The following is a 26,962-nucleotide window of genomic DNA, read 5'->3' as shown; positions in this document are numbered from 1 at the left end:
TTTTGTCTGAGCTGCAAGTACACCAACTCAGTGTGGGAAAGGCGGTTAAACTAATCAGAAGTTCTTGTTGGCAGATGTAAATATCTTTGATGAACTGAAAATAGGAATATAATTTATTACTTAATAAATGAACATTTTTCATGAGGTCTATGCAAAAAGATAATAAAAAGGAAACCTAATGGTTGAAAATAATTAAGATGAACTTAAATGATAAAACTGTGGAATCTACTGAATCTCTTTAAAAGCAAGACAACCAGCTATTCATCTGAAATGGTTCTGTTCTGTATAAAGATGGAAGGACTTGATGACTTAACTTTTGAGATTCCTTTTACTTGTGACTTTCTGATTTTGGTTCAGGCAAATACAAGTGATAATTTGCTGTTATTAAGTGTCTATCTGAGGTTGAATACTAAGGGTTTCAGTAAGATTTCCATCTCTTTTTCATGTTATCCATGTCTACTTTGTGCCTAGAGAGGCTTTGACCCAGCCTTGAGACGTCCGTCCTTTTTCATTGCAGGAGAAGGATGACATCCAGAGGGCAGAATGCATGTTGCAGCAGGCGGAGAGGCTGGGCTGCCGGCAGTTTGTCACAGCTACAGATGTTGTCCGAGGGAACCCCAAGTTGAACTTGGCTTTTATTGCCAACCTCTTTAACAAATACCCTGCCCTGCACAAACCAGAGAACCAGGACATCGACTGGGGGGCTCTTGAAGGTAACTGGAAATTGGTTGCTTAAATGTTCGGAAAAGCAGTCACAATTCTAATTCAAGGGCAATTCAAAATCACCTCCTAAGCAAACCTAAGCCCCTCACATGGAAGATTTGCAAACAGGTCATCAATCCTCTGGTACATAACAAAGAGAATAAATAGATTAATCAAGTCAATTACAGACAAACAGGAATAATCAAATACCATTATATCACATCCATTATACATAGGCTTCATCCATTATCAGAATTAAATGTTTTAGGGAAGACAATGCATTTAATTATCAGATGAAATAAATCCTGAGTTCCAAAAACCTAATTTATGTACTTAATGGACTAAGTGTTAATTCCTAGGGGCAAGAAGTTGCAGCCACTCATCATTTAAAAATGATATTTAACTTATGTTAAGAGGTGCTTACTGAGATTTTTGTTTGGCTTCTTTGATTTGGATAATGGGGGCCACAAAATAATATTTTGAGGCAGAATCCATGACCGTTATATTTAGGGGGCTAAAGCCCTAAGACTGGACAAAAAATCACACAGCTTTAGTCAAGTTCTAATAGGTGATAGTGCCAGAGATGTTTTTCTTTTTTTCATCATGAATTGTCCCGATATTGAGACAGAAAATCAATACAAAAGTAATAATAAATGAATATCACCAAAGAAAGAAAATCCAGATTTAAAGAACTGGTTGATCCTTTTCTGCAACGCTTTACTCTAGCTGGAAGTGCAAAATCAATCTGTGTTCCAACACTGCTGCATTTGTATGATTTGATAAACAGTGGTCAGGGGTCTGTGCATTGTGTTGACTACCAAATATGTATATCAAGCCCTCTAATCACCCATTTCTAGCTGCCTCTAGATCATCCAGATTTGGGTCCATCACTATCGCTTGAAATTCAGCATATACAAGACAGAATTGATCATTTCCCCTTCCCCCATTGCCTCTCTACCCCCTGCCCCCATCCCATCCACTGTCCTTTAGAAATTCTCCATTTCCATTAATCATACCATTTTTTTTCTTCAGTTACCAAAACTCTGGGTTCCACTTTGATATCTTCCTCTCCTTCACCCCCAAATCTCTTGAATCAACAAATACTAATATTTCTTCCCACAGAATGAGCTTTAGATTGTTATTTTTCCTTTCGGCTCTTCCGGACTCTTATTAAATCATTAAACCAACTATTTCACTAGGTCTTAGGGGCCTACTCCTCCATCCATCAAGCACTTGAATGTGCCCACGTGCTGGCGTCAAACACTATCCCCTCTGTATGTTTAATTTAAATGCATATTGCCTTTCAGTAATTCTGCACACTGCTGCCAAGCACATCACAGTGCTGCTTTCATTATATCTCTGCCTTGCTCAAGAATTTATTATAGTAATAAAAAAAAGAACCCATAATGACTGTCATTGTCTAATATATCAACCAAAATCTGCTACCTGGCATCCAAAGATCCCTGATTCTGGTTCCAGCCACTAAACAGCCTTGTCTCTGTGGACTATACAACACAGATCCCTGAAAAATCAGTTCCGAATGGTTTTAAGACAGACCTTGCTTATCGCTCCCTTTGTGTTTATATTTACACAATCTCCTACTTCCACTCCTTAACTTATCCCCCCAAATCCTCTCCTCTTTCCTCTTCACTATCCAGATTTTACTAACCCTCTAAGGTAAAGCTCAAATTGCACTCCCTCCAAATTTAGCCCATAAAATTCTCTCCTTTATCTCAACTCAAATATAAATATCTACCTCATATGTTAGCCCTCTAGCTTGCATGATCCCTCTTTGATGCCTAAAATACTTGTTTTTCCAGAAAGAATGTAAGCCTTTGAGGGACAGCCCTGAAGAATTTCCCCACACAGGATCTTGGGCACTACTAATAGATGCTCTAGAGATACTCATTGAATTGAAATGGAAAAAAAAAATTAACACAGAATAGCAACCCTCATCCAAATCCATTAGGGTTTTTATTTTTTTCTACTTCCAGTGTTTATTACAGCCTCTTTAGTTAAACTTTGATCATAAAAAAAGGCATATTTTCTAGATATGAAAAATAACTAGTCTTATACATGAAAGATACCTGGTCTTCATTCATTTAGGTGAGACAAGAGAAGAGCGGACATTTAGGAACTGGATGAACTCCTTGGGTGTAAACCCTCGAGTCAATCATTTGTACAGGTAAGAATATTGGGAGACTCTTCCTTAATATGAGGTACCAAGACCTGGAAAGATCCCCAAGATTTCAAATACCACTGTGGTGTGCAATTCTCTTTACAAAGTGTGTGCACCTCGGTGAGAAGGGGGAAATGCCACATTGAGCAGCAGATGTTAAGAAACTCACTTGCATACACCAACCTTGCTGTGTGTGTAGTACAAAAATCATAACCCAGCAGCAAAAGGACAAATGGAATCCCTGTTGTAAACCCAAGATCTGCTCAGAAGCAGGCCAAACAGTAAATGTTCACCTAAACATGTTGTATCTCCTATGCCATTTGTTAGAGCCGTATTTCTTTTTCTGGAGGCTGCATGTTTCTGCTGAAGGGGCAAAGGTGGTCACACCTGGGGGAGACCTCCAGTAAATTCCTTCCCTTTCTCTGAGTCGAGGTTTCTTCACCTCTAAAGATGGAGCTACTGATGCCAGTGTTGCCAAGTTGCTGGGACTGTCCCTTGAGCTAATATATAAGGCATTGCCTGGCCCGCTGCAGGAGCTTCATAAATGCTGAGTATCTGAGAATTCTTTTGTGTTTGTTTTTGTTCAGTGACTTATCAGATGCCCTGGTCATCTTCCAGCTCTATGAAAAGATTAAAGTCCCTGTTGATTGGAACAGAGTAAACAAACCACCATACCCCAAACTGGGGGGCAATATGAAGAAGGTAAACAATGACTCTTTTTTTTTTTTTTTGGTTGCGTTCGGTCTTCGTTGCTGCGCGCGGGCTTTCTCTAGTTGCTTCGAGTAGGGGCTACTCTTCATTGTGTTGCGCGGGCTTCTCATTGCAGTGGTTTCTCTTGTTGCGGAGCTCGGACTTTAGGTGCACGGGCTTCAGTAGTTGTGGCACATGGGCTCAGTAGTTGTGGCTCACGGGCTCTAGAGCACAGGCTCAGTAGTTGTGGCGCACGGGCTTAGTTGCTCTGCAGCATGTGGCATCTTCCCGGACCAGGGCTCAAACCCGTGTCCCCTGCATTGGCAGGCGGATTCTTAACCACTGCGCCACCAGCAAAGTCCCAAACACTGACTCTTCTGATGTTCTGGTAGTCAGGTGAAGTCATAAGCCTGCAAGAGTACCTTGTGAATACTTTATCAGGAGGCCAAACTTAGATAACTGTTTATCCATGGATTAAATTAGAGTACCGCAATCAGAAACCTGAATGGTTTTATTAAAGTGAGTTCATTATTTCAGTTGATTACTTACTTATAATTCCATGTTGGATGTCTTTAAACTTTATGATGTAAAAATTCTAATTAAGATAATTAGAGCAAGCAGAGCTGCAGGGCTGCTTTTCCCCCAGCAAGATCATCATTGTAATTTTCTAAAGAATCGAAGCCTTGTACTAACAGTTTGACTTGTACAAATAGTATGTCTAGTGTCAACGTAATGGGAACAGATTGTTTTGTAAAAGCAGCCACGGGGTTGGCACGAACATCTCCCACCATTTCTCGTGCCTGTGACCCAATGATCCATGAGTCATAGCCACAGGAATACCTGTCCCACATGTCAGTCCACCGTGTGCGTGTAGGATGGAGAATTCAGATGTTCTCTGTCAATCTCTATGAATTCAGCTATTTTAGGAATATTATAGACAGGTTACTTAGTATAGCTCTCTAGTTCTGTAGTGTGATATAGCCATGAAAATGTTCATCATAATAATTCATTTTGGTTTTGCACTTAAAGTACACCATGAATATTTTTTTGGTGGGAGTGAGGGGTTCGATTTAAGAAAAGATAGAAAATTATTTGACTAACTTAGAATCCTAGAATTGCAGAGCCAGGCGACACTTGAGAGATCAATCAATCTTACCTTATTATTTCATTTTGTGTCTTTATTATCTTATTTTCTCGGGTATTTATCATCATAGAGATGATGACATTAGATTGTTTCCCTTCCTGCTCATTAACAGCTTGAGAATTGTAACTATGCAGTGGAACTGGGGAAGAATCAAGCGAAATTTTCCCTGGTTGGCATTGGTGGACAAGATCTCAATGAAGGAAACCGCACCCTGACATTGGCCTTGGTCTGGCAGTTAATGAGAAGGTAATGCAACTCAGGAGAATGGCATTTTATTGAATGTATTCTTTATCTAGAAAAATACTTGAAAATTTCAGGGATGTGATTTAATTTAATAAAACTATATTTTAAGCTAAACTTAAAACCAAAGGAATGTTGGCGGGGCAGTCCTGTTTTTTTTTTATTTCCGTTCAGTTCTGACAGTTTTGTTTCAGGTACTTTGAAACTCTGCTATTAGGTTCGTCAGTGTTTTAGATTGTTATGTTCTCTTAATGAATCACCCTTTTTCATTATGGAGTGACCCTGTTTATGCCTGGTAATATTCTTTTCTCTAAAACCTATTTTTCCTGATATTAATACAGGCACTCCTGCTGCTTCTTGATTAGTTTAGCGTGGCACATTTTTTTTTCCATCCTTTAACTTTTAACTGATTTGTGTAAATACAGTCACTTATCTTTTAAAGGGACTTTCAGAATAAGGGGGGAAATATGCTATATTTACCTACATATCTGTCACTTCAGGTGCTCTTCTTCCCATGGTGTAGATCCAGATTTCTATCTGATATCATTTCCCTTCTACTTGAAATATTTCTAGCAGTGCACATCTGTTGGCGAGGAATTATTTCAGCTTCTGTCTGTCTGAGAAAATCTTTATTATATTTTCATTTTTGAAAGGCATTTTATCTGAGTGTAGAATTCTAGGTTGATAGTTTTTTCTTTCAGTATTTTGAAGATGTGTTCACTGTCTTCTAGCTTGCATCATTTCCAATGATAAATCTGTTGTCATTCCTGTCTTTGTTCCTCTGTATGTAATATGTCTTTTTTCCTCTGGCTTCTTTTAAGATTTTCTCTTTATCACTCATTTTAAGTAATTTGGTTATGATGTGCTTTGGTGTTTCTTGTGCTTGAGGTTTGTTGAGCTTCTTGAATCTGTGGGCTTACAGTTTTCATCAAATTTGGAAAAATCTTGGCCCTATTTCTTCAAATATGACTCCTGTACCCACTCTCTAGTTTTTGGGGAACTCCAGGTACACATTTATTTGGTCATTTGAAGTTGTCCCAAAATTCACTGATGCTCAAATCATCTTTTTCCTTTACATTTCATTTTTTTCCTCTCTCTGTTTCATTTGGGATAATTTCTGTTGCCTTGTCTTAAATTCACCACTCTCTTCTTCTACAATGTCTACCATTAATTCCATTTGGTGTATACTTTTTTTATCTGAGACATAATAGTTTTCGTATATAGAAATTTGATTTGGGTCTTTTTGACATCTCCTCTATTTCTTTCCTTAACCTTCTTGAACATATAGAATATAATTGTAATAACTGTTATTTCTGGGTCTGTTTCTATTAACTGATTTTTATCTTCATTATGGGTCATATTTTTCTGCTTCTTTGCATGCCTACTGATTTTTCATAATATGTGAGGCACTGTGAATTTTACCTTGCTGTGTGCTAGATATTTCTGTATTCCTTTAAATATTCTTGAATTTTGTCCTGGGATGCAGTTAAGTTACTTAAGCACAATTTGATCCTTTGGGGGCTTACTTAAAATCTTAATTAATCTCGAGCTAATTTTGTCTCTCAATACTGAGATAATCTCTTCTGAGTACTTTACTTGATGCTCCATATATCATGAGATGTTTCCACTCTGATTGGTGGGAACCAAATTTATGCCAGCCCTGTGTGAACTCCAAGGATTGTTCTGCCCATTCATTTCTGAAAGTTCTTTTCCCAGCCTCTGGTAATTTCCTCACATGAATGCTCCAAGTAGCACTCAGCTGAACACTTGAGGCAAACCCTCTGAAGATCTCTGGAGCTTTCTTTCTAGATGACTGTCCTCTCCAGGCAGCTCTCTTCTCTCTGCTGTTCTGCCCCACACATTCTAGCACCCTGGCTTCCTTGAGTTCTCAACCCTGTCCGCTTGGCTCAGGGTCACTGTCATGCTCTGATTGAGTTCTCTCTCCCTGCACTGCAGCCTGGAAACTCTCCATGCAATAATCTGGGACAATCTCAGGGTTTACCACATTTGTTTTCCTTCTCTCAGGGACCACTGTTTTGTGCTTCCTGTCGTCCAATGTCTGAACAACATCGTTTCATATTTTTTCATTGTGTTTTATGTGTTTAAGGCAGAAAGGTAAACTGATCCCTGTTATTCCATCATGACCAAAAGCAGAATTTCCTGCTACTTCCTTAACAGAGAACTTCAGATACCTTTTAGAGTCAAACATAAAATTGATTAATGTGAGAGCTATGTGGCCATATTATTTAAGCAATAGTAGAATATAATAAGATACACAAATAGAAAATAAATGGTGAGAAAAGTAAACAATTTTTGGTACAAAAGCATAAGCCTGGGAAGAACTCTAGACAGCAAATCTGTAAGCATGATCTGGTTTACTTTTACATGCTTTGCTCTTTCCCCCTTTACTGATAGCTCTGACCAGGCAGAAGTCTTCCGTTCCTTAATTAGAACCTATGTTAGTATGACTTAATTCATTTTTCTACCTGGAAGGAAGCCCAAGAAACCATATGTCACATTACATTATGTCTAACAAGGTAATGGCAGAGACAAGGGTTTGTCCCTAAGCACTGCCGCTTTATTCCCAGGCCACTGTCTGCAGATCCTAATATTTATAATGGTCCTTGGAGTAATCATGTCAGTGTCTCCAGGTGATGTAGGGTGATCAGAAATGATCATAATCAGTTTAACTACCTGATTCACATTTGCTTTATCAAGTATGATGCTCCATTACTCCTTTCTCAACTGGGATCTCTTTAATGATTGAAGGCAGGTGTCATAAGGCTTCTCTGGCACAGAAAACTCCAGAGCTAAAGAAACTTTAGCCTCTATTTTACTGCATGTATCTAGAACATCACTGAAGGTTCCTAAGGGCCATTCTCACTGGTGTATTTTCAGAAACGATTTCTGAACTACTCTCTATTTTCTTTCACATGTGTTTTTAATTCTTAACAGACTGGCTTTTGGTACTGATTGCTTTAAAAACCAAAGCAACAGTCTTTTTAGTTGCAACAGTTAAATTGACTCATAGGTTTGAAGATGAAATTATCTTTGATATTTTCTATTTTAGTGACTTAAAAAGAAAACTCAGTCCAACTCTATTCTATTTTGAATTTCATAATATCTGAAAATCACCTTGTAATATGATCTTCGTTCTGGAAGTTTTATAAAAATGTGACCCAACATCATAGTTTAAGGCTAGTATATATATGATAAGGGCTAGTTTGCTGCTGTGTCTCTACCTGGTAAATAAGTCATATTTCTCATGAGTCTTTACTATATAAGAATTGTGCCTATAAGAAAATGGACAGAGAAATACATTACTGTGAAAGGTGATGAAATGACTGATAATTATGTAAATGCCACCAGAAGGGTATTTTTTTTTCCTCTGTGTGCCACAAATGAACAGATCTAATAAATTTAGAGCCAGTTCTAGCTGGACTTTATTTCATTGGATTTCACAGATGTGCTAATTTGGTCATTTATCTGGACAATAAATGGCATGTCATTTTTCCCTCTAAAAACAAATGAAAGCTTAAACCTCCCTTTCCCCTTCAGTAGCCTGGAAATCATTCTCAGACTGGAAAGCTGGCAAATTGCACGTGTCTAAGTTTGGAGACAAAAGCCTGAGGCAAGTAGGCCGCCGGCAGACAGCCACTATAGTGAGACCCCAACAGATGAATCAAGAGTGTGAGGCAGGCAAAGGAGGGAATTCTCCCCAGATCAAACAGGCTGTGGATGGTGAACTGGGGATAGGTCCTTGAAAAACAAAACACTGAGGTATGTCCCTCTGGGTCACATGTTAAATAAATAACACAAGTGTTTGATGGCAGGAAAACACACAAGTCATAATCACAGCCCCTCCAGCCCCACACCCCATCCATCGTCTGCGGTTGGATGAGGCCCTGGCTTAAGCTGGAGCTCATGGGGCCATTTCATTTTGACAGAGGGCTTCTCAGCACCGCGTGGTGTGCAAACACCAGGGATACTGGGATCTTGTCTGGAGGGTTCCATTTAATAATAGCACAGTCCCCCCAAAACATGTTTCATGTTAAGGAGTGATTATCTCACAAGGGAAATCCTAGGAAGACACAAGGCAAATTGATTTTTGTTTTCAATTTTGAATCTACATTCAGTGCTTCATGGACTTTCTAGACTGGAGTCTCCAACCTAAATTTGTGCCTTTCTTCCCTTTGTTTTCCTGATGTCCTTACAAGCAGGTGTCTGATTCCGTTTAAACCTCCACATCTCCCTTGAGGTGGCAGGACAACTGTGTGCTCACTAGCACGGTGTCCCACCACGAGGGGCTCTTCTCAGACCCCTGAATGCAGTCAGCTGCCTCCAGGATGTTCTGCGTCTAAGTTCCCCTGTCCCTTTGTGGCCTTTTGTATTTGCACGAATAGACTTTTGTATAAAGGTGAGCTTCTCCTCTACACCATTTTCTTCCCTCACTCAAGGAGTGGCTTGAAAGCACCGCTCCTGTTCACTGGAGAGAGTCTACAAAGCAGGCTGGGCCTCCTGGCAAAGGGAAGTGAGAGTTCGGTCCTGAGATGAGTGAGGCTGCTGGAAGATTAAACCTAGTCTGTTTCTCAGGTTATTTACGGACGTGACCTGATGAAACAAACACTAACCCACCATCTCTTAATGAGTGGACTAGGCAGAAATTCTTACGTGGTATAGTAAATGCTGGTAACTTCATGCACATGCTGTTAGGAAACAAGCCGGTTATGACATAAATGATATGATCAAACCTCAGGCCTTTTTCCAAACTAGTAATATTTTGAAAATCTAACTGGAACTTATCCCATTTGTACTCGTTACTCCTTAGCATTTTGGTCCCATCTCTGGGCCCAGACTAAGCATTTCTCATCTTGACTTTCTCCTTGCTTTTCCTGGGAGAAAATCATTCTGTTCGTTTCATCTAGTACTCTACTCTTTCATTTGCTAGATACCCAGTATGTACTGGACACTCTGCTAACCGCTGAAAGCACTGAGGTGAATATGGTCTATGGACTCTGTCCAAGGGCACGAGGTAGGCAGAGAGACATGCATATCAACTCCATCAAAAGCTCTGGGAAACAGGTTGGAAGCAAGTGTAGCAATAATGATTAATATACAGCATGGGTCAGAAAAATGATGCTTGAACTGGGACTTGTTCTCAGGATTAGAAATTCACTAGAGAGGAAGGCCATCCAAGGCAGAGTGTGCATCTGAGTCATGGAAGCAGGAGGCAGGAGGACGCATGGTGTGGTCGGCGAGCTGCCGATGGTTCTGTGCAGCGGGAAGAACATGAGTGTGTGTGACCATAAAGCCTTGAAGAAGGAGGGGAAGGAGGAAATGAGAGAGGCGCTGAAAAGGGACACTCAGGTCAAATTGTGAAAGGACTCATGTGCCATTCTAAGGAATTTGATCTGTGTTCTTTGGGCCTCGGAGAGTCACTTTAAATGACATGACCGGAACAGTAGTTTAGAAAAGGCAGAATGAAGAGGAACCAGCTGATGTGAGGGAGTCTGGGGAGGTGTCATTGAAAGGACTTGGATGCCAGATTGGTCCACATGATCCTATTGTTCTGATAAAGAAAAGTTGCAGAAACCCTTTTCCTCCCCATCACCAATGATAGGAAAGCGCTTTCACCTGGAGGAAGCAGGGCATTGCTCCTATTTCCGAGATTACACTTGGAAACCATGTGGGAGACTGTGGAAGAACTGTGTTTAGCACAGAAGCAGTAACTGGAGGAAGATACCCGATGGATTATGTAATGAGCAAAACCCTGGGCACCCAAGTGGAGGGTGACCTCATTTAGGGAGGCCCTCCAGACAGGACTCAATGGCAGGATACTTGAGTTTCATTTTGGACAACACACACTGAAATTCTAGTCTTTCATGGGTAATTTGACTCTTCCCCCCCCTTACAAGACTGAACCGTGAGGCCAGCAGACCTGCCCACCTGCTCTACTGCTTGGCTCTCTCCCTGTGTTTACCCTTTGAGAGAGATTAGCTTGGGGAGTGGTGAGTCTTCTCTGCTCCATGGAATTTTAAGAGCTTGAAGCATCTTCTTAATGTTTCCCCTGCAAAACCCACTTCTCATAACAGTATGTATCTAAGGCAATTCTAACCCTCAAACTAGAGATTAACTAGAGATTAATGTGTATTCCCAATATTTCTACTTCTGTGATACACAGAGGAAACTCTTTTATATTTTTTCTTTATTATGTTGGCTGCCTGGGCTTTGAAGGATAGCTGATTTACAATGTTGTGTTAGTTTCTGCTGTACAGCAAAGTGATTCAGTTATATATATATACATATATATATATATATATATATATATATATATATATACACATTCTTTTTCATATTCTTTTCCATTATGGTTTATCACAGGATATTGACTATAGTTCCCTGTGCTATACAGTAGGACCTTGTTGTTTATCCATTCTATATATAATAGTTTGCATCTCCTAACCCCAAACTCCCAATCCATCCCTCGGCCACCCTCTTCCCCCTTGGCAACCACAAGTCTGTTCTCTATGTCTGAGAGTCTGTTTCTGTTTCAATAGATACGTTCATTTGTGTCATATTTTAGATTCCACATATAAGTGATATATGATATTTGTCTTTCTGTGTCTGACTTACTTCACTTAGTATGATCATCTCTAAGTCCATCCATGTTGCTGCAAATGGCATTATTTCATTCTTTTTATGGCCGAGTAGTATTCCATTGTATATATGTACCATATCTTCTTTATCCATTCATCTATCAATGGACATTTAGGTTGTTTCCATATCTTGGCTAATGTGAATAGTGCTGCTATGAACATTGGGGTCATGTATCTTTTTGAGTTATAGTTTTTTCCGGATATATGTGCTTGGGCTTTTCTGACATTGAATTGTTCCTTGATTTTCATAGTTCCTTTAAGAAAAGTGTCACTGGTTCAAATCCTTTATTTCATTTTCGTTTCCCTGCTTCTCTTCTGCTTTCTCTCTGTACAATGACCGTGGTATTTGCTCTGCAACTCACTCTAAATATAAAGTTCTATTTTGTTATTCTAAAAGGAACTAATGTCATTACATATTCTTTTTTCCTCAGATGTAATGGTGTTCAGGCCATCTTCTGTGACAGGAAAAAAAAAAAACTTTTCTATGCTGGTGACTCTCTGTGAATAGTGAATTCTTTTTAAAAAAATTTTTATTGGAGTATAGTTGATTTAAAACGTTGTGTTACTTTCTGCTGTACAGCAAAGTGAATCACTTATACACATACATATATCCACTCTTTTTTAGATTATTTTCCCATATAGGTCATTACAAAGTATTGAATACAGTTCCCTGTGCTATACAATAGTGAATTCTTTAGCAACTTTTCTCCAGAAATCATTCTTGATTTTGTTCAGGTACACACTGAATATTCTTGAAGAACTTGGAGGTGGGCAGAAGGTCAACGATGACACTATTGTCAACTGGGTGAATGAAACATTGAAGGAAGCGGAGAAAAGTTCATCCATCTCCAGTTTCAAGGTAACATGCTTGTCTCCTGCTCGCGGCCACCTGAGCTTTATGCTTATCTTTATTGCTTCCACTCTGTTTTCAAGAGTGACCTTCAGTGTGAGGTCTTTGAGGTTCCCCCTCCCGTTTTGATTTTGCTTGAATGACCCATTATTGTTTTGACGTTCATAGGCCATTTCATTGACAAATTTCTTGTCGTTTTCTCCCGTAATAATTAATTTTAAAAAACCAATCGTTTTTTACATGGGATTTTAGACGTTTTTCTTCCAAAGTAACGTAAAATATAATGTTTTTTAAATGTGCATAGCTCCATGGTTCAGATTGTTAACATAATGAGGGTGAAATGTAAAATGCTAAAAGATCTCCCATGGGATGTTTTTTTTTTTTTTTAAAGCAGTTGTTTACTTGTATCCAAATCCCATTTTTATTAATAACAGCATGATATTTTGTTACATTTCTTCACTCATCTTTTATACATTAGCTGGATCCTTCCTCAAGGGCCCTGCGCACTTGATCGACAGTATAATGTCTGCGTCATATCTTAACTACATTTTCTGGCTTAAAGGTCAAGATGGCGGGGAGGGACCCCTTCAGAGTTATATTAACAGGGCGGGTGAGGCAGTTCGTCATGCTATCAGTCCTCTGCTTCAAAATCAAGGAAAAAATGAAAATCTCTCCCCTCCCAGAAGGGGCAGAAGGTATATCTCTAGGCTGGGCTCTACCAGGAGTGTCCAGTCGCTGTGAGCTCAGCACAGGAAACGGCCAGCTCTGTCCCCCCTCTGCTTACCATCCGTTTGGTCTGGAGGTCGAAGTGGAGGCTGGTGACAGATGTGAACAAGTCCTTCCAGGAGGAGATTTGGGAAGGCGGTGGCGAACAGTACAGTACAGGGGTGCTCGAGGATGGAGCGCGGTCTGAGCACTAGGGGCTCCCTGTTTGTAACAGGGGGCTCATCATTTCCTCTTCACAGACATTATGGAGACAGCTTTACCATTTTCCTGATACTTTCTTTTTTTGGCTGCTTCGGGCGGCATGCGGGATCTTAGTTCCCTGACCTGGGATCCCACCCGCGGCCCCTGCAGTGGAAGCGTGGAGTCTTAACCACTGAAGCACCAGGGAAGTCCCACCATTTTCCTGATTTTATAGTGAGGAAACTGGGGGCTCATTTAACTCCTGAGGTTACAGCTAGTAATTGCAGGTGGTGTCCATCAGGGAGGGGAAAGCACCTTTCACCTGCGAGGTGAGGTTATAGAGCGGATAGTATCCATAGGTCACTTGATGACCATGGCTATGAAGTGAAGAGCCCTGGGCATGCGTCTCTCTGTAAAACAGCTGCCACTTTACAGGAATGCATCCCATTTCATTACCCAGCAGCTTCTGGGGTGATCCTGTGGGGATTCACTCTTGGGAATGTTTGGCAATTTTTTGCTCCTTGTGATGCTCTGGGCTAATTTTCTCCTGTCTTCTCACTGAGTCATTGCGGAATCGATTAGGTCAAAAGGACCACAAAAGGAAAATGTCAAATTAGCCCCACACTGCTTTTAAGTGAAACCCTTCAAAAAATGAGCACAGCGCACCCCGATTAACCATTGCAGAAACAGTCCTGGTCCCTCCTCACCTATGAATGCTGCCAGCTGCTGGCCATCTCGCTGCCTGTCAGCCCACCAAGACTGTGGGAAGAAAGTAGGAAAGAAGGTGAAACTCAAATCTCTCCATTTTGCTTCCGTTGTGCTTCCTTACCAAAAAATTCTATGGAGATAGAAGCTCAGGCTAATGGTGGAAATTAGATTACGATTATATGTATATTGATCTTAAATTTTGTGGTAGTTCTTACATAACCCAGAAGTAAATAAAAATGGACCCATCCTATTTTTTAAAATAGTATTCTACCTCTACAGAGGGCCAGTGCTGGAGACCTAGCATCTTGCGGGGGTCCTGTGTCTTGTTTCTTGGTTAGAATTGATTCTGATTGGGACCCGCAAGGTATGAGGTGTTTGGACTTGACTATGCTCAGATGGTGACACACAGTCGCCTCGGCGTGTCTGTACTCACAGGCGCAGAGTTTTGTGCATTTACACCTTAAAAGCATTCACAGGGAGTTCCCTGGTGGCGCAGTGGTTAAGAATCCGCCTGCCAACACAGGGGACACAGGTTCGATCCCTGGTCTGGGAAGATCCCACATGCCGCGGAGCAACTAAGCCTGTGCGCCACAACTACTGAGCCTGCGCGCCTAGAGCCCATGCTCCGCAACAAGAGAAGTCACCGCAATGAGAAGCCCGCGCACCGCAACGAAGAGTAGCCCCTGCTCGCCGCAACTAGAGAAAGCCCGCGCTCAGCAATGAAGACCCAACGCAGCCAAAAATAAATAAATAAATAATGTTCCTTTTAAAAAAAAATCAGGTAGAACCTTTAAAAAAAAAAAAAAAAGCGTTCACAGCTTTGCGTGTGTCCATCAAACTGTTTACAGACGCCAAAGAAAGACCCCAAGATTTTAAGTCAGAATACCTGGGTTCAGATCCCAGCCCCACCACTTATTAGCAAGCCACTTAACCTCAGAAACTCCCTTTGCTTGCTGTAAATTAAGATTAGATGCCTCCATCCAAGGCTTGTGGCAGTAAGTGAGATAACCTATAAAAAGTGCTGAGCAAACTGTGAGACGCCAATGGATATTAGTTGCAGTCATTGCATTTGATCACATAATTGCTGTCACTGTCTACCTGGACCTGTGGACCCTTTTCTTTCCCTAAGGTCCCCAGGAGAGGAGCATTCACTGAATCCCATCCAACTGAGCCCGCATCACTCTCCCTGCCTGTCACCTCTGGGATGTCCCCTGAAAATGAAGCAGGGCTCCTCTTAATGTCTTTAGTCTCTCTTTTCTGATGGTTTCTTTTTCAAATCATCCCTTCCTCTACTAATAACCAGTACTTGAATAAAACATACTATATATCAACCTCTCTGCTTTTCTCTAGTTGCTCTAACTTCCTTCCATTCACTATTGGGGAATGACTCCCTGCCTGTTGGCAGACAATGGATTTCCTCCACTTAGTGAACCACCAGGAAGCTACTAGTGATGCCCCTACAGAAATGACCACTGGTTTGAAATACCATGTGCGACACTGTGGCATTTCCCACACCAGGATGTATATATTCGTATTGAAGAGGAAAGAACCACTCACTTTCCTTGAGCCAAACAGAAGTAACTTGGGAGCATATTGTTAAAACCCATGCTTTCTCTCTCTGCAGGACCCAAAGATTAGTACAAGTCTGCCCGTCCTGGATCTCATTGATGCCATTCAACCAGGTTCCATTAACTATGACCTCCTGAAGACAGAAAACCTGAACGATGAAGAGAAACTCAACAATGCAAAGTACGTAAATAAACCTGAGGTCAGGGAGGAAAGGATGAGTCGGCCTCTGGGCAGCTGTGAACTCTAGTGCCTGTGCCTTCATGCAAACACTTTTAGGTTCACTGTTGATGCTTTTTCTTCTCATGACTTACTGTGTCCCATCATCATTATTTTCAATACTGGGCAATAGCAGTTTAAGGCTCCAGGTGTTAGAGGGAGCAAGACAAAAACGATTGATAACAATTGAAACAATTGAAATTGAAAACAGTTGACTTCTGATTGATAAGCAAGCCTGTAATTTCATAAAACCAATTTCCTAATCATAATCTGTGGGAGGCTTCCTGAATAGAGTTTGTATACGGTGCGTGCAAATATAAACATTCTATTTGTGAATATCTGTGGATATGCATGGGCAGGGGTGAGGTTCAAGACCAGAGTCTTCACCAGCTTGAGAGCAACTGCCATTTGCTTTACTTGTAGAATGAGAGTCAGCAGAACCCAAATTTGGTCTGTTGTCAGCTTTTATAAATCAGGTTTTATTTACATAGTTTCTATAGCTCTTTCCCTGATACAATAGCAGAGTTGAATAGTTGTGACAAAGCCCACAGAGTCTGAAATATTTGCTATCTGGTCTTTATGGAAAGCTTGCCTTCCTAGAGAGGTGCCTTTCTACCCTAGAGACGTGCCTTTCTCAGAACAGGCTGTATTAGTTCCTAGGTCTGTCATAACAAAATACCACAAACAAGGTGACTTCAAACAACAGAAATTTCTTCTCTCACTGTTGTGGAGGCTAGAAGTCCAAGATCAAGGTGTCGGCAGGGTTGGTTCCTCCTGAGGCCTTTGATGGAGAATCTGTCCCACACCTCCCTCATCCTTGGGCTTATAGATGCACCACTGCAGTCTCCATCCCTGTCTTCACATGGCCTTCCCTGTGTTTCTGTGACTTCACGTAGCTGTCTTCTCTGTGTGTGTGTATGTCTGTGTCTCTTCTCCCTCTCTTAAAAGGACATCAATCATACTGGATTAGGGCTCCAACCTACCCCAGCATGGCCTCATCGTAACTAACTATACCTTAAATAACACTTTTTCCAAATAACATCACCATCTGAGGTACCAGGGGTTAGGGCTTCTGCATACGTTTTTGGGGGGGCAGTATTCAACCCATAACACAAGTCCAGGGTTAACGAATGACTAGTGCCCAGCAGCCCTGCTGTGTATCTAATCCCAGCAGCGCCCATCTCTCTGTGCCCAGTTTAGGAAAGTGGGGACGTGTGTTCCTGGTATGCTGATGTTTAGCACAATCTAATGGAGAGAAGAGAAATAATTCAACAGCAGTTACAGTAGAGTGTGAGGGATGGTATGGAAGGAGGATCCCAGGGTGCTGTGGAGGGGGCAGGAAGGGAACTGAAGCTCTACCAAATAACATCTAAGCTGGGACAGATTGAAAGGACAAGTAAGAAGGAGCTGGACGGGTGAAAGAGCTAAGAAGAATATTCCAGCAGAGGGAAGAACATGGATGAAGACCCAGAAATTTAAAAAAAAAAAAAAAAAAAAAAAAAAGGCCTTGAACCTATAGATGTTCAAGAGGGATGTGATTAAGTTTAAGGAACTCGCCCAGGGTTTTACAATTATCAAGTGGTTCAACTGAAATTCAAAGTCTGACTTCAGAGCCCAGGCTCCTAAGCACTGTCCTGTAAGGGCAAGATACAAAATTACTTAGAAAAATGGGTAAAAAGAATTATATGGAATCCTAAAGGTGGCTATGGTGGCAGGATTGTGCATGGTTTGTTTGGTTTTTGAAGCTCTATTTTCTAACTTTTTAATAATTTTTCCTCTATTTTATAATGGAAAAATTAATTTTATTTCATTAATAATTAATATAGAGGAAGTGATTGAGATATGGACAAGGGAAAAGAATGGGGATGCTCTGGCCCGATACTCTTAAATTAATTTGATCAATAAAGTAAGAGTAAAGTTATTTCAGGAGAGCAAAGGGAGTAATGGGGCTTTGGGTGGAATGGAGAATCTCTAGAGTAGCCACTGCAAGAAGTTACTAGATAATGAATGAGGAGAAGAAAAGAACTGCCAGGTAATAGGGTGGGCTCATTTGAAAATAGACTACAACTAATAAAAATTATCTTCATATAGCTATAAACAGAGCAAAAATATTCTGCTACAGCTATGGTAATCTTACATGAAAAATGTGTAATATAAAACTCTGGTTATTCTACTATTATAGTATCATAAATAAATACACATACATGGAGGCGAGAATTAGAATGGAACAAAGAAGAAAGGACTTGATAGGTAAGGTCGAGGTATTACAGATGCATTTCCCCTTTTTTCTGCCTTATAAAAATGTTTCTGTAGTTGAAATGGTGTCTGCAGACTTTCCCTAGCACACATTCTTGTTCAGTTCTATGACTTTTTCTGCCACTGTACAGCCCAAGCGAATAAGCATGCTATAGGCACCAAAAGTGGTGCTAGCTAGGAAGCTCTCTAAGGACAAATAATAAATTTGGTAATTATCACGAGGCTGTACAGCAAGTTTGACGGAGTCAGGAGCTTTGTCAGGCCAGCATTTGCCCTCAAATCTCGGGAGGAACCCAGTGATTGGCTCCAGCCATACCAGGAATGAGCTCTGTATAGTAGATAGTTTATAGTGCCGAGTAGAGAGTATATAGTATAGATTATATAGAATAGACCATAACTATGATCCTCAGGGGTCCCCTTCATACTTGCTTAGGCTCCCCTCATTCTTCCTCTTTTCTCTTTTAGGTATGCCATCTCTATGGCCCGAAAAATTGGAGCAAGAGTATATGCCCTTCCAGAAGACTTGGTTGAAGTGAACCCCAAGATGGTCATGACAGTGTTTGCTTGCCTCATGGGGAAAGGAATGAAGAGGGTGTAAGGCCCAGCGGGCGGGACTGGAGGCGCACGTGCGTTTCTGACTGCTCAGCACTGGGTGCTCCCAGGAAACACGGGGACAAGTCAAACCATTCCAACGTTTTCAACTTGGTGACATTATACAAGGTTCCAAACAAAATGTGCATCTGTTCAGCCAAGTAGCCTTCGTGTATTTAACAAAAAGTGCTTTATTCTTTGCAAAAGACCCAGTCTCTTACAAATTTTTTTTTATTATTGAATTGATTGCTTTGAAAATCTAGAGACAAAAAGAACTTATTTTCCAGGCACCCTTTCTGCTTTTGCCACTATAGTCAAGTATAGAAGCTGTAGTGTTGTTAATTTTAACATAATCTTTCAAACCAGCTTAAATCGGCTGCTTTCTTGTTTAGGGTGAGAACCGGGAGGGGAGAATCATCAAACCAGCCCTAAAACCGGCTTCTGGAGGCCAGCGTTTGGTCTGTTACGAGCCTCCTTCGTGTAGCCCCTCTGCACCCTGTCTCCCTGTGACTTTGCTCTCCACTCTCTCAGAACTCTGCCTTCTCTGTGGCCAACCTCTGCCGGCCACCCTCCTCTTGGGGCCATTTGGATCATCTGTCAAATCAGTCAGGCTGTTGGAATCTCCAAGAGTCTCTGGTAACCTGAAGACCTAAGACTCATCATCAGAGCCTTTTTCAGAACTAGGGTCCCAAATGTCATCAGATTTTATTTTTTCAGCCAATAGGAAGCCCTCTGTTTTTAACCCTACGATTTGGGCTCTGACCAGATCTAACATCTTGAATACTGTGCCTTCAAATAGATTCTTACTTAACTCTTGGTGGAAGGTTCTATCCAAGGAGGGTGTCATTGAGCAGCAAGACACTAGGGGGCAGTGCAGAGCCATAACAAAGCATCTGTTCTTGGGTGCTGCCTCCCCGTGTGTTTAGCTCTGTGTGTTAGGTCTAGTTATTGTGGTATGGCTGAATATCTGGTGACTGGGAACCATCTTGCTCTGATTTCATTTGCTCTTAGATCATAGTGCACGTGATTGCTGCCAGGCCATAGGACCGATGTTTACTTTTTTGGTACCCTCAAGCTCCCAGGGGCCATATGTGCCAATGACCAGTGACCCCCACCTCACCCCCGTACCCCAACACACACACAGACACTCACACACACACACAGACACTCACATACACACATACCTAGCCAGGTGTCAAGCTGGGTAAGAACTGGCTGCATTGCTTTGCAAAGAGCTAATGACTGGATAGTTAAAGAATTCCAAAATAAAACCAGAGGAACAGTGTGAATTTGAGCAGTTCTAATAGACTATGCAATTCCTTGAAAACTTCCCAAAGGCTAAATAGCAACCGAGCACCGGGCACCAACACTAGACCCCCTCTATCGTGCTGGAAGGGCTCATCAATGAGGTATCTTCTTTAGGGGTGGTATGTAGTGGAACTTAGCCATTTTTCAAAGCAATTGAAATGCATCGCCCCAGATCTGCTCCACGGCAGTGGGCTCAGGAAGCCGACATGTTGGCTTCTCCCGGCCCATAACCTGTGTTTCTGCTGCATCTGAATGCAAAGTGGCGGGCTTTGTCTTAATCTGCACTTCATGTAGCCTCAGACAATTCTCCCCCATCTGCCTCCAGGAAGAATGTTACTGCCTTAAAGGACAATGAAGATAAAGTAATGCTCAAGTTCTCTCCAAATAAAATGTTCCCTGTATTGGACGTCTTCTGAAGGTTTCGTAAGAGTGTACTCTAACTTATTCATTCATTCAGCCAACACGCACCGAGGGCTGAAATGTGCCAGGCACTGTGCACGGTTTTGGGAAAACACCTGTAAATAAGGCAGGCATTGCGCTCAGCTGATCAGGAAAGACTGATGATAAACAACTCCACTCACAGCTGTGATGAGCGATTGATGCGGGCAGGGTGAGACAGGCTTACAACAGAGGAAGCCATCTAAGGAGAAATACTTTAGCTGAAAGCTGAAGAGTAAGTTGAAGGGAGTTGGACGAAGAGGAGGCTAAAATGAAAGGTTTAAGACACAAAATCTCAGACACACATTGAACCCAGTGATGAACGAAAGCCAGACTTGGGAATTGGTGTGAAACGGCTTCTAGAATGATTCGAGGAGGAATCTTTAGGGCTGGCGGTGCCTGGGGGTCTCCTCTCTAGCCTGGCTGGGCCTCACTTTGGCTGGCACGGGATGGGAGGCGAGGTGTACGCTGAGGAATTCTGCTGCAGCCGGCTCCCGCGGGTGGGCTGCTGGGACAGAAAAACATCTGTTTGGCAGGGTCACATCCTGCGCTGCACAGGTGTCACTCGCCCACACAGCTGCTGGGAAGCTGGGCTTTTGTGCTTAAGCTGTGCGTCCTGGCTTCACCAGCAGCAGCTCTTTGGAGATGGCTCTTTCCTGGCCTGGCATTCCTACAGCTTCTACACTCAGGAGGTAGCGGCCTGCCCTGCATATCAAGAGCTTACCAATATTAAGTGTGTTTTTGTGTGTATAAGACTGCACTGATAGGTCCTGACCAGAGAGGCTGAACAGGTACAGGAAAGCAGAATACTATCAAGGGAAGAAAACTAAAACTCTTGGAGACAAGAAGGCTAAAGGAGTACAGCCATCTGAACACGGTAATTTTTCTAAATTTAAAAGTTTGCTGTTATTTTAGCCCATCCAAGTATGACATCAGAAAGTAAAATTGTACCAAAGGGTCTACAGTGGAAAGCAGGCCACCTTCCCACCCCAGTGTCTAGTGATGTGCTTTGAAGCCAGCTCATATTGGCTCCACCTGGCTCCAATGTTAAACCATTGTTATCTTGAAATTGGCCATGGTGGGCGTATTCACAGCATAGAAATAATCGAACTCTACAAATAGGGGTTTTTATCCCCAGAGATCTGGTTTACCAACCCACCACTACCTCTGTCCCAAAACCTCAGTTCCCCTCGTCAGTGACCACTGTTACCAATTTCTTTTGTATCTTTCTAGAAATAGTCTACACACATGTTACACACACACACACACCTTTTTATTGCAAATATTAGCATACCATACACTTCATTCTGCATCCCATTTTCTTCACACCAAACCTTGGAGACTGTTCCACGTTGCCAAATATAGACCTGCCTCAATCTTTTCAGCAGGTGCACAGTATTCTGTTGAATGGTTGTGCCAACCTGTATTTAACCCGTGACCTATAACTGGGTATTTAGGTTGTTTCAATCCTTTGCTACAGCATATAAAGCCACAATGAATATTATATCCACTTCTTGTGCTCACAATGTTCATTTTAATGTGACAGGTACTTAAGTTTCTGCTCTAGCAAAGGTATTAAACACTGTAGAGTCACACATCAGTCCTCCTCTGAAGTTTCCTTAAAGTATTTGACAAAGAGCCCTGAGCTGGGATGGGCCCTTGAGCCCCTCCCATCTTCTCCATTTCACGTCCAAAGTACGTTAATCCAGTGGGGAGATAATGGGCACATGCAAAATGTACTCAAAAGCAGGATGTGATAAATGCTATAACAAATTTGTCCATAAAGTATGGGAGCTCAGGGGAAAGATGAATTCTGAAGGAAGGGTCAGCAACATTTTGCAGAAGATCTGAGCCCCGACTAATGAGAAGTGGGCAGGAATCATGCCTCACCATGTTGATGTCTCCAGCAGTGCCAAGCACTTTCTCGATTTTTAAGGCGAGTTGGGTAACTGAAAAATCGATTTGTGTTAGACATGAACAAATGTTTCCTGACTGTGGGAGATGCCAGAGAGAAGTCACTGTGAGAAAAGTTGTGAAATAGACCTACCTGCAGAGTTTTTAGAAAGGGATGGATTCCTGTTTGTTTGGAAATTATGCCATTAGAGCCTGTCTTGAGACAATGCATAGGACTAGATGGGCTTTTCAAGTCTCAGCCAATCTAGTGATTTTATCCACCTAAACGCACACACACAATCTAGTCTGTCCCTTGGAGCACAATGGTGGTCTCGATTATAAAAAGTATGGCAAGTCAGCCCACCTTACAGCAGCCCATCTCAGACTGATGCTTAATGCACGAGAGACATTCCCCTGTGCTCCCAGTGTCCCTGGGCGGCTCCGAGGGCCCCCTTCCCTGCAGTTACTGTACCTGTTGTCATTCAGCAGCTGCCGAGATATCATCGACTTTGCTCTCTGTCGCCCCCAATCCCCCAGTGTACCAGTGCGCTTGGATGAAATGCTGGCAGTGCCCTCTTAGTGAGCTTGACATGGCATGTCTCTGCCCGCCTCACGAGCCAGTAACCGGAGCTGAAGCTCAGCACAAGTCAGCAGTGCTGACTGATCCTCTTGTGAAATCTAGTTCCTTTGACAGTTTCCTAATAAAATTCCAGGAATTAAACTCTCAGCTGCCAAGGACTGCTCTTTCCACGGTGTCCTCGCCCCCTATTTTCCAGAAGTCAGAGTTTACCAACGTAGGCTGTGTGTAGGTGACCAAAAAAAAAAAAAAAAAAGGAAAAGGAAAATTGTGTAAATGTTTTCTCATGTCTAAAGTCTGCATATACTTAATAACCCACCTTAGGTCAGACACAAAAGCACGGGTAAGCTAGTCAGTACCCACCATCTCACCTTTAACAACTCGGAGAGAGGTCGGCGAAATGGCAGGGATTTTTATATTATCTGGCATGTCAAAATTGGGGAGTTCCATTTCAATAAGTATTTTGGTTAATAAAGAGCTACCGTGTATAATTTTTGGAACAGTCATTTTTAGAGGATTAGAATGCATGCAAATATTTAATTCTAAAGCTCTGTGCAATACAACATAAAAGTTAATGATTCAGCAGGCATTTTTGGATTGGGCCAGAGACCACGGACCCACCGTTAAGAGTTGGAATGTTCAAACCTCCTTGCTCTAAGTTTGGGGCTAAGACCAGGGGCACTTGGAAGCTGCTTAGAAATGCAGAACCTCAGCCTCACCCCAGACCTACTGAATCAGAATCTGCAGTTTCATAAGATCACCACTTAATTCATGTGCGCATTAAAGTTTGGGAAACACTGTCCTCAAAGAAGATCTGCAGTTGATAGTCAGTTGCGTTTGAACCAACTTTAAATTAGATTACACTTTCCCAGTAACACCAGACTTGAGAGATTGAAAAACCCCTCCACTAGCATTTCCCCATCATCATTGTTCATTTGAGGTAGCCAAAGTGGCTCTGCCCTCCATCTGGGTATATCCCCCATCACCCAGCCTTGTCCTTTGCTGTCCCTCTCCCCCATGGCCCCTCTCTTCCCTGTGGCACCCGCTACCAGCCACAGGCCCCAAAAGCTTCATGTCCCTGGTCCTGCTGGGTAACTTAAGGTGTGTCTTGGCACTGCCTTCTCTTACCTGCTGCCCAGGGCTGCTGCTTTCATGCATCCGACCCAGTGGGTGCTACGTCACTTAAGTCTTCTCTCTTGTTCCTTCAATACCTCCATCAAACCTACTGACTTTTCTCCCACCACCTCTGGAGCAACCTCTTTATGACTTCCAGTGACAGCTAGCTGACTTAGTAAACCAAACTGTCCCGAGGGAGGGGATTGTGGCCCCTCAGTGCCTACTCTTTTCTCCTCCAAAACATGCACTATACAATGACTTTCCAGGGCTATAGCTTCATCATTGTTATCTTTGCCAATTTCCTAAAGGCAAAGAGAGAGCAAAGTGCCTTCCAGGTAAACAGCTATAATACACAAAGGTCCAGAGGATGGAAGAAGATGGTTATCTTTGAGGAACTGAAAGACTAGTGTGGCTGAAGGAAAGGGAAAATTGCCATATCATGAGAAACAGATGGACTAGAGAAAGGTTTAGAGCTGATTCTCAGACTCAAGTGTGCTTGAGAATCACCTGGGGAAGTTGTCAAAACACAGACTTTCCAGACCCCACCTTGAGATTCAGTGCTTAGAGGGCTGGTGGGTCCAGGAGTCTGCATTTTCCACAAATACTCTCAGAGATTCTGGGACTCACAGGCCACCCCTGGAGAAGCACTAGTCCAACCCAGCTGTTCTCAGCCCTGGCTGCACAATGGAATCATCTCAGGAGATTTACAAGAAGCTGGTGTCCATGCCCCGCCCTCTGAGGTTTTGATATAATTGATCCGATGTGCGGCCAGGGCAGCTGGAGATTTAAAAGATGCGCAGGTGACTCTAATTACCAGTCAAGTTTGAGAACCAATGGGATACAGCCTGGGGTGCTCTTCAAAGGGGCGGCCTGGGTGGAGCATCTTAAAAAGCGGATAGACCGGTAAGAGGGAGTAATGGTTAGAAACGGGGAATGAAGGCATGGAAGTGTTTCAAGGACAAACCCTGCTTTTTTCACAATTTAACCATCCAGCCGACAAGCATTTGCCTCTCTGGGTGCCTAGTAACCCTCCTGGTACCACGACTCCCAGGCTCAGTATTTGTAGCCAAAGCGAGGGCATGAGAACCTGGCTTGGAGTTCTCTGCCTTCGAGCCTCAAATCCCCCTCTTCAATGACTCCCAAAATGGCATCATCTTGCCTCCCCGCTCAGAAACACAGGGGCTGGATACGCCAACCCTTTGTGCAAATTCTAAAACTGCTTCGCTCTGCATGAATAAACATGAGAGAGAGTGTGTGGAGGGAAAACACACTTATCAATTATGTGTCCTCCAAGCCTCCCAAGATTATGCAGCTTTAATGGCTGAAAGATTTTGAAAGGAAAACTTGTAAATTGAGCTGCACCTAAACTCATGACAAAATGCTATGAAATTGACTGACTCTCTCAGCGCTTACCTAACAGTAAGCCTGAGCTGCATATCCAAGTCCCGGCCAGTCCAGATCACGGTGGCGTTGCCCTTCTCTTCAGTCCGCTCCAATTGAGAAAAGGCAAAGCAGCCACTATTCACAGGGGAGGTTATCTTTTTAGGCACCGTCTTAATAAAGGCAGAGGGTTACGGCTCTTGAAGAAACTCTTGCCATATTATTTTTGCCACCTAATGTTCCAAATTGACTGGAGAGCAAATGTACAAATTAGCTGGTCCCCAGGGGGCATGATTCAGTGAGATCGATCCCCCAGGACCAGATTGGCTTCTGGGGCAGTGACTCATCCGCTAACTCTTTGGGAGCAGCAGAAGGAGAGGACAGCTGTCACCAAGGTCACCTGACTTGGGTAAGCCTCCGGGAAGAGAACACATTGGCCCCTCTCAGCTCCCTTCCTGGTTTATCTTTTTTTTTAATGAATGGGACATACTGAACACCTGTTTAGCCAGTCACTTTCAGCTGCTATCCCATTGAATTCCCACAACAGCCCTCAGAGGTAGGTTATCATTAACCTCATTTTTCTGCAGGGGAAGCTGCACCTCCGAGAAGCTAAGAGATTTGCCTGTGAGCCAGGGTGGCGTCCATCTGATCAAGCTGTTGTGTTCTTCGCTCTCTCTCTTCATGCAATAAATTCAACTTAAGAGTTCAGTTTGAGGAATTTTGCCTGTTCACAGTGTAACTACTACCACAATCAAAACAGAGAATTTTTCCACCACTCCAAAAATCTCTCCTGTACCTCTTTGTAGGTTAATCCCTTCCTCCCCAGCCCCAGGCCCTGGCAACAACTAACCTATTTTCTGTATCTGTAATTTTGCCTTTTATTGTGTCATATAGACATCCAGAGTATATAAATACCTCCTACAAATCAGTAATAAGACAAACCATCTGATTAAAAATCAGGCAAACAATTGGAACACACATACACACACATATACTTATGGCCAATTAGCACAGAAAAGGTTCTCAACATTATTAGCCATCTCAGAAATTTAAATGAAAGCCAAATTAGACACCACCATACACTTACTAGAAGGGCTAAAATGAAAAAGACTGCATCAAATAACAAGGACGTGGACCAACTAGAACTCTAATATATTGTTGGTGGGCGTGTAAAATGATACAACCACCTTGAAAAAAAAGGTACAGGAGTTGCTTATAAAACTAAATATCTCCATGACCTAGCAATTCCATTCCTAGATATCTACCCAAGAGAAACAAAAATGTTTGTCCATCAAAAAAGCCTTGTAAAAGTATATTCATAGCAGCTCTATTCATAGTGGTACCAAACTGAAAACATCCCAGATGTTCATTAATAGGATAATGGATAAACAAATAGTATTATATTACTCAGCAATAAATAGGAATGAATTGCTGGCATATGCAGCAACATGAAAGAATTTTAAAAACATACTGGGCTTCCCTTGTGGTGCAGTGGTTAAGAATCCGCCTGCCAGTACAGGGGAAACGGGTTTGCCCATGTGCC

At 42.2% G+C, this 26,962-nt stretch overlaps 1 protein-coding gene across 3 annotated transcripts in view; it reads left to right on the top strand.

Annotated features, from left to right (window-relative positions):
- The window catches only part of LCP1 (lymphocyte cytosolic protein 1), a 56,992-nt gene extending 36,560 nt beyond the window's left edge, over positions 1-20,432 (top strand). For all 3 annotated transcript variants that reach the window (XM_007186835.3, XM_057533224.1, XM_057533223.1), the window contains 7 exons: positions 518-713; positions 2,809-2,887; positions 3,469-3,583; positions 4,828-4,961; positions 12,347-12,470; positions 15,700-15,824; positions 18,582-20,432. In XM_007186835.3, the coding sequence (XP_007186897.2) occupies positions 518-713; positions 2,809-2,887; positions 3,469-3,583; positions 4,828-4,961; positions 12,347-12,470; positions 15,700-15,824; positions 18,582-18,714 (906 nt within the window). In that variant the 3' untranslated portion in view covers positions 18,715-20,432. The remainder of the gene's footprint in view (positions 1-517; positions 714-2,808; positions 2,888-3,468; positions 3,584-4,827; positions 4,962-12,346; positions 12,471-15,699; positions 15,825-18,581) is intronic.
- The last annotated feature ends 6,530 nt before the right edge of the window (positions 20,433-26,962 follow it).

The sequence above is a fragment of the Balaenoptera acutorostrata genome, chromosome 18, assembly GCF_949987535.1.
Source record: "Balaenoptera acutorostrata chromosome 18, mBalAcu1.1, whole genome shotgun sequence".
Taxonomy (NCBI): domain Eukaryota; kingdom Metazoa; phylum Chordata; class Mammalia; order Artiodactyla; family Balaenopteridae; genus Balaenoptera; species Balaenoptera acutorostrata.
Note: the sequence above shows the minus strand (reverse complement) of the source record. Positions and strands in the feature narration are given on the sequence as shown.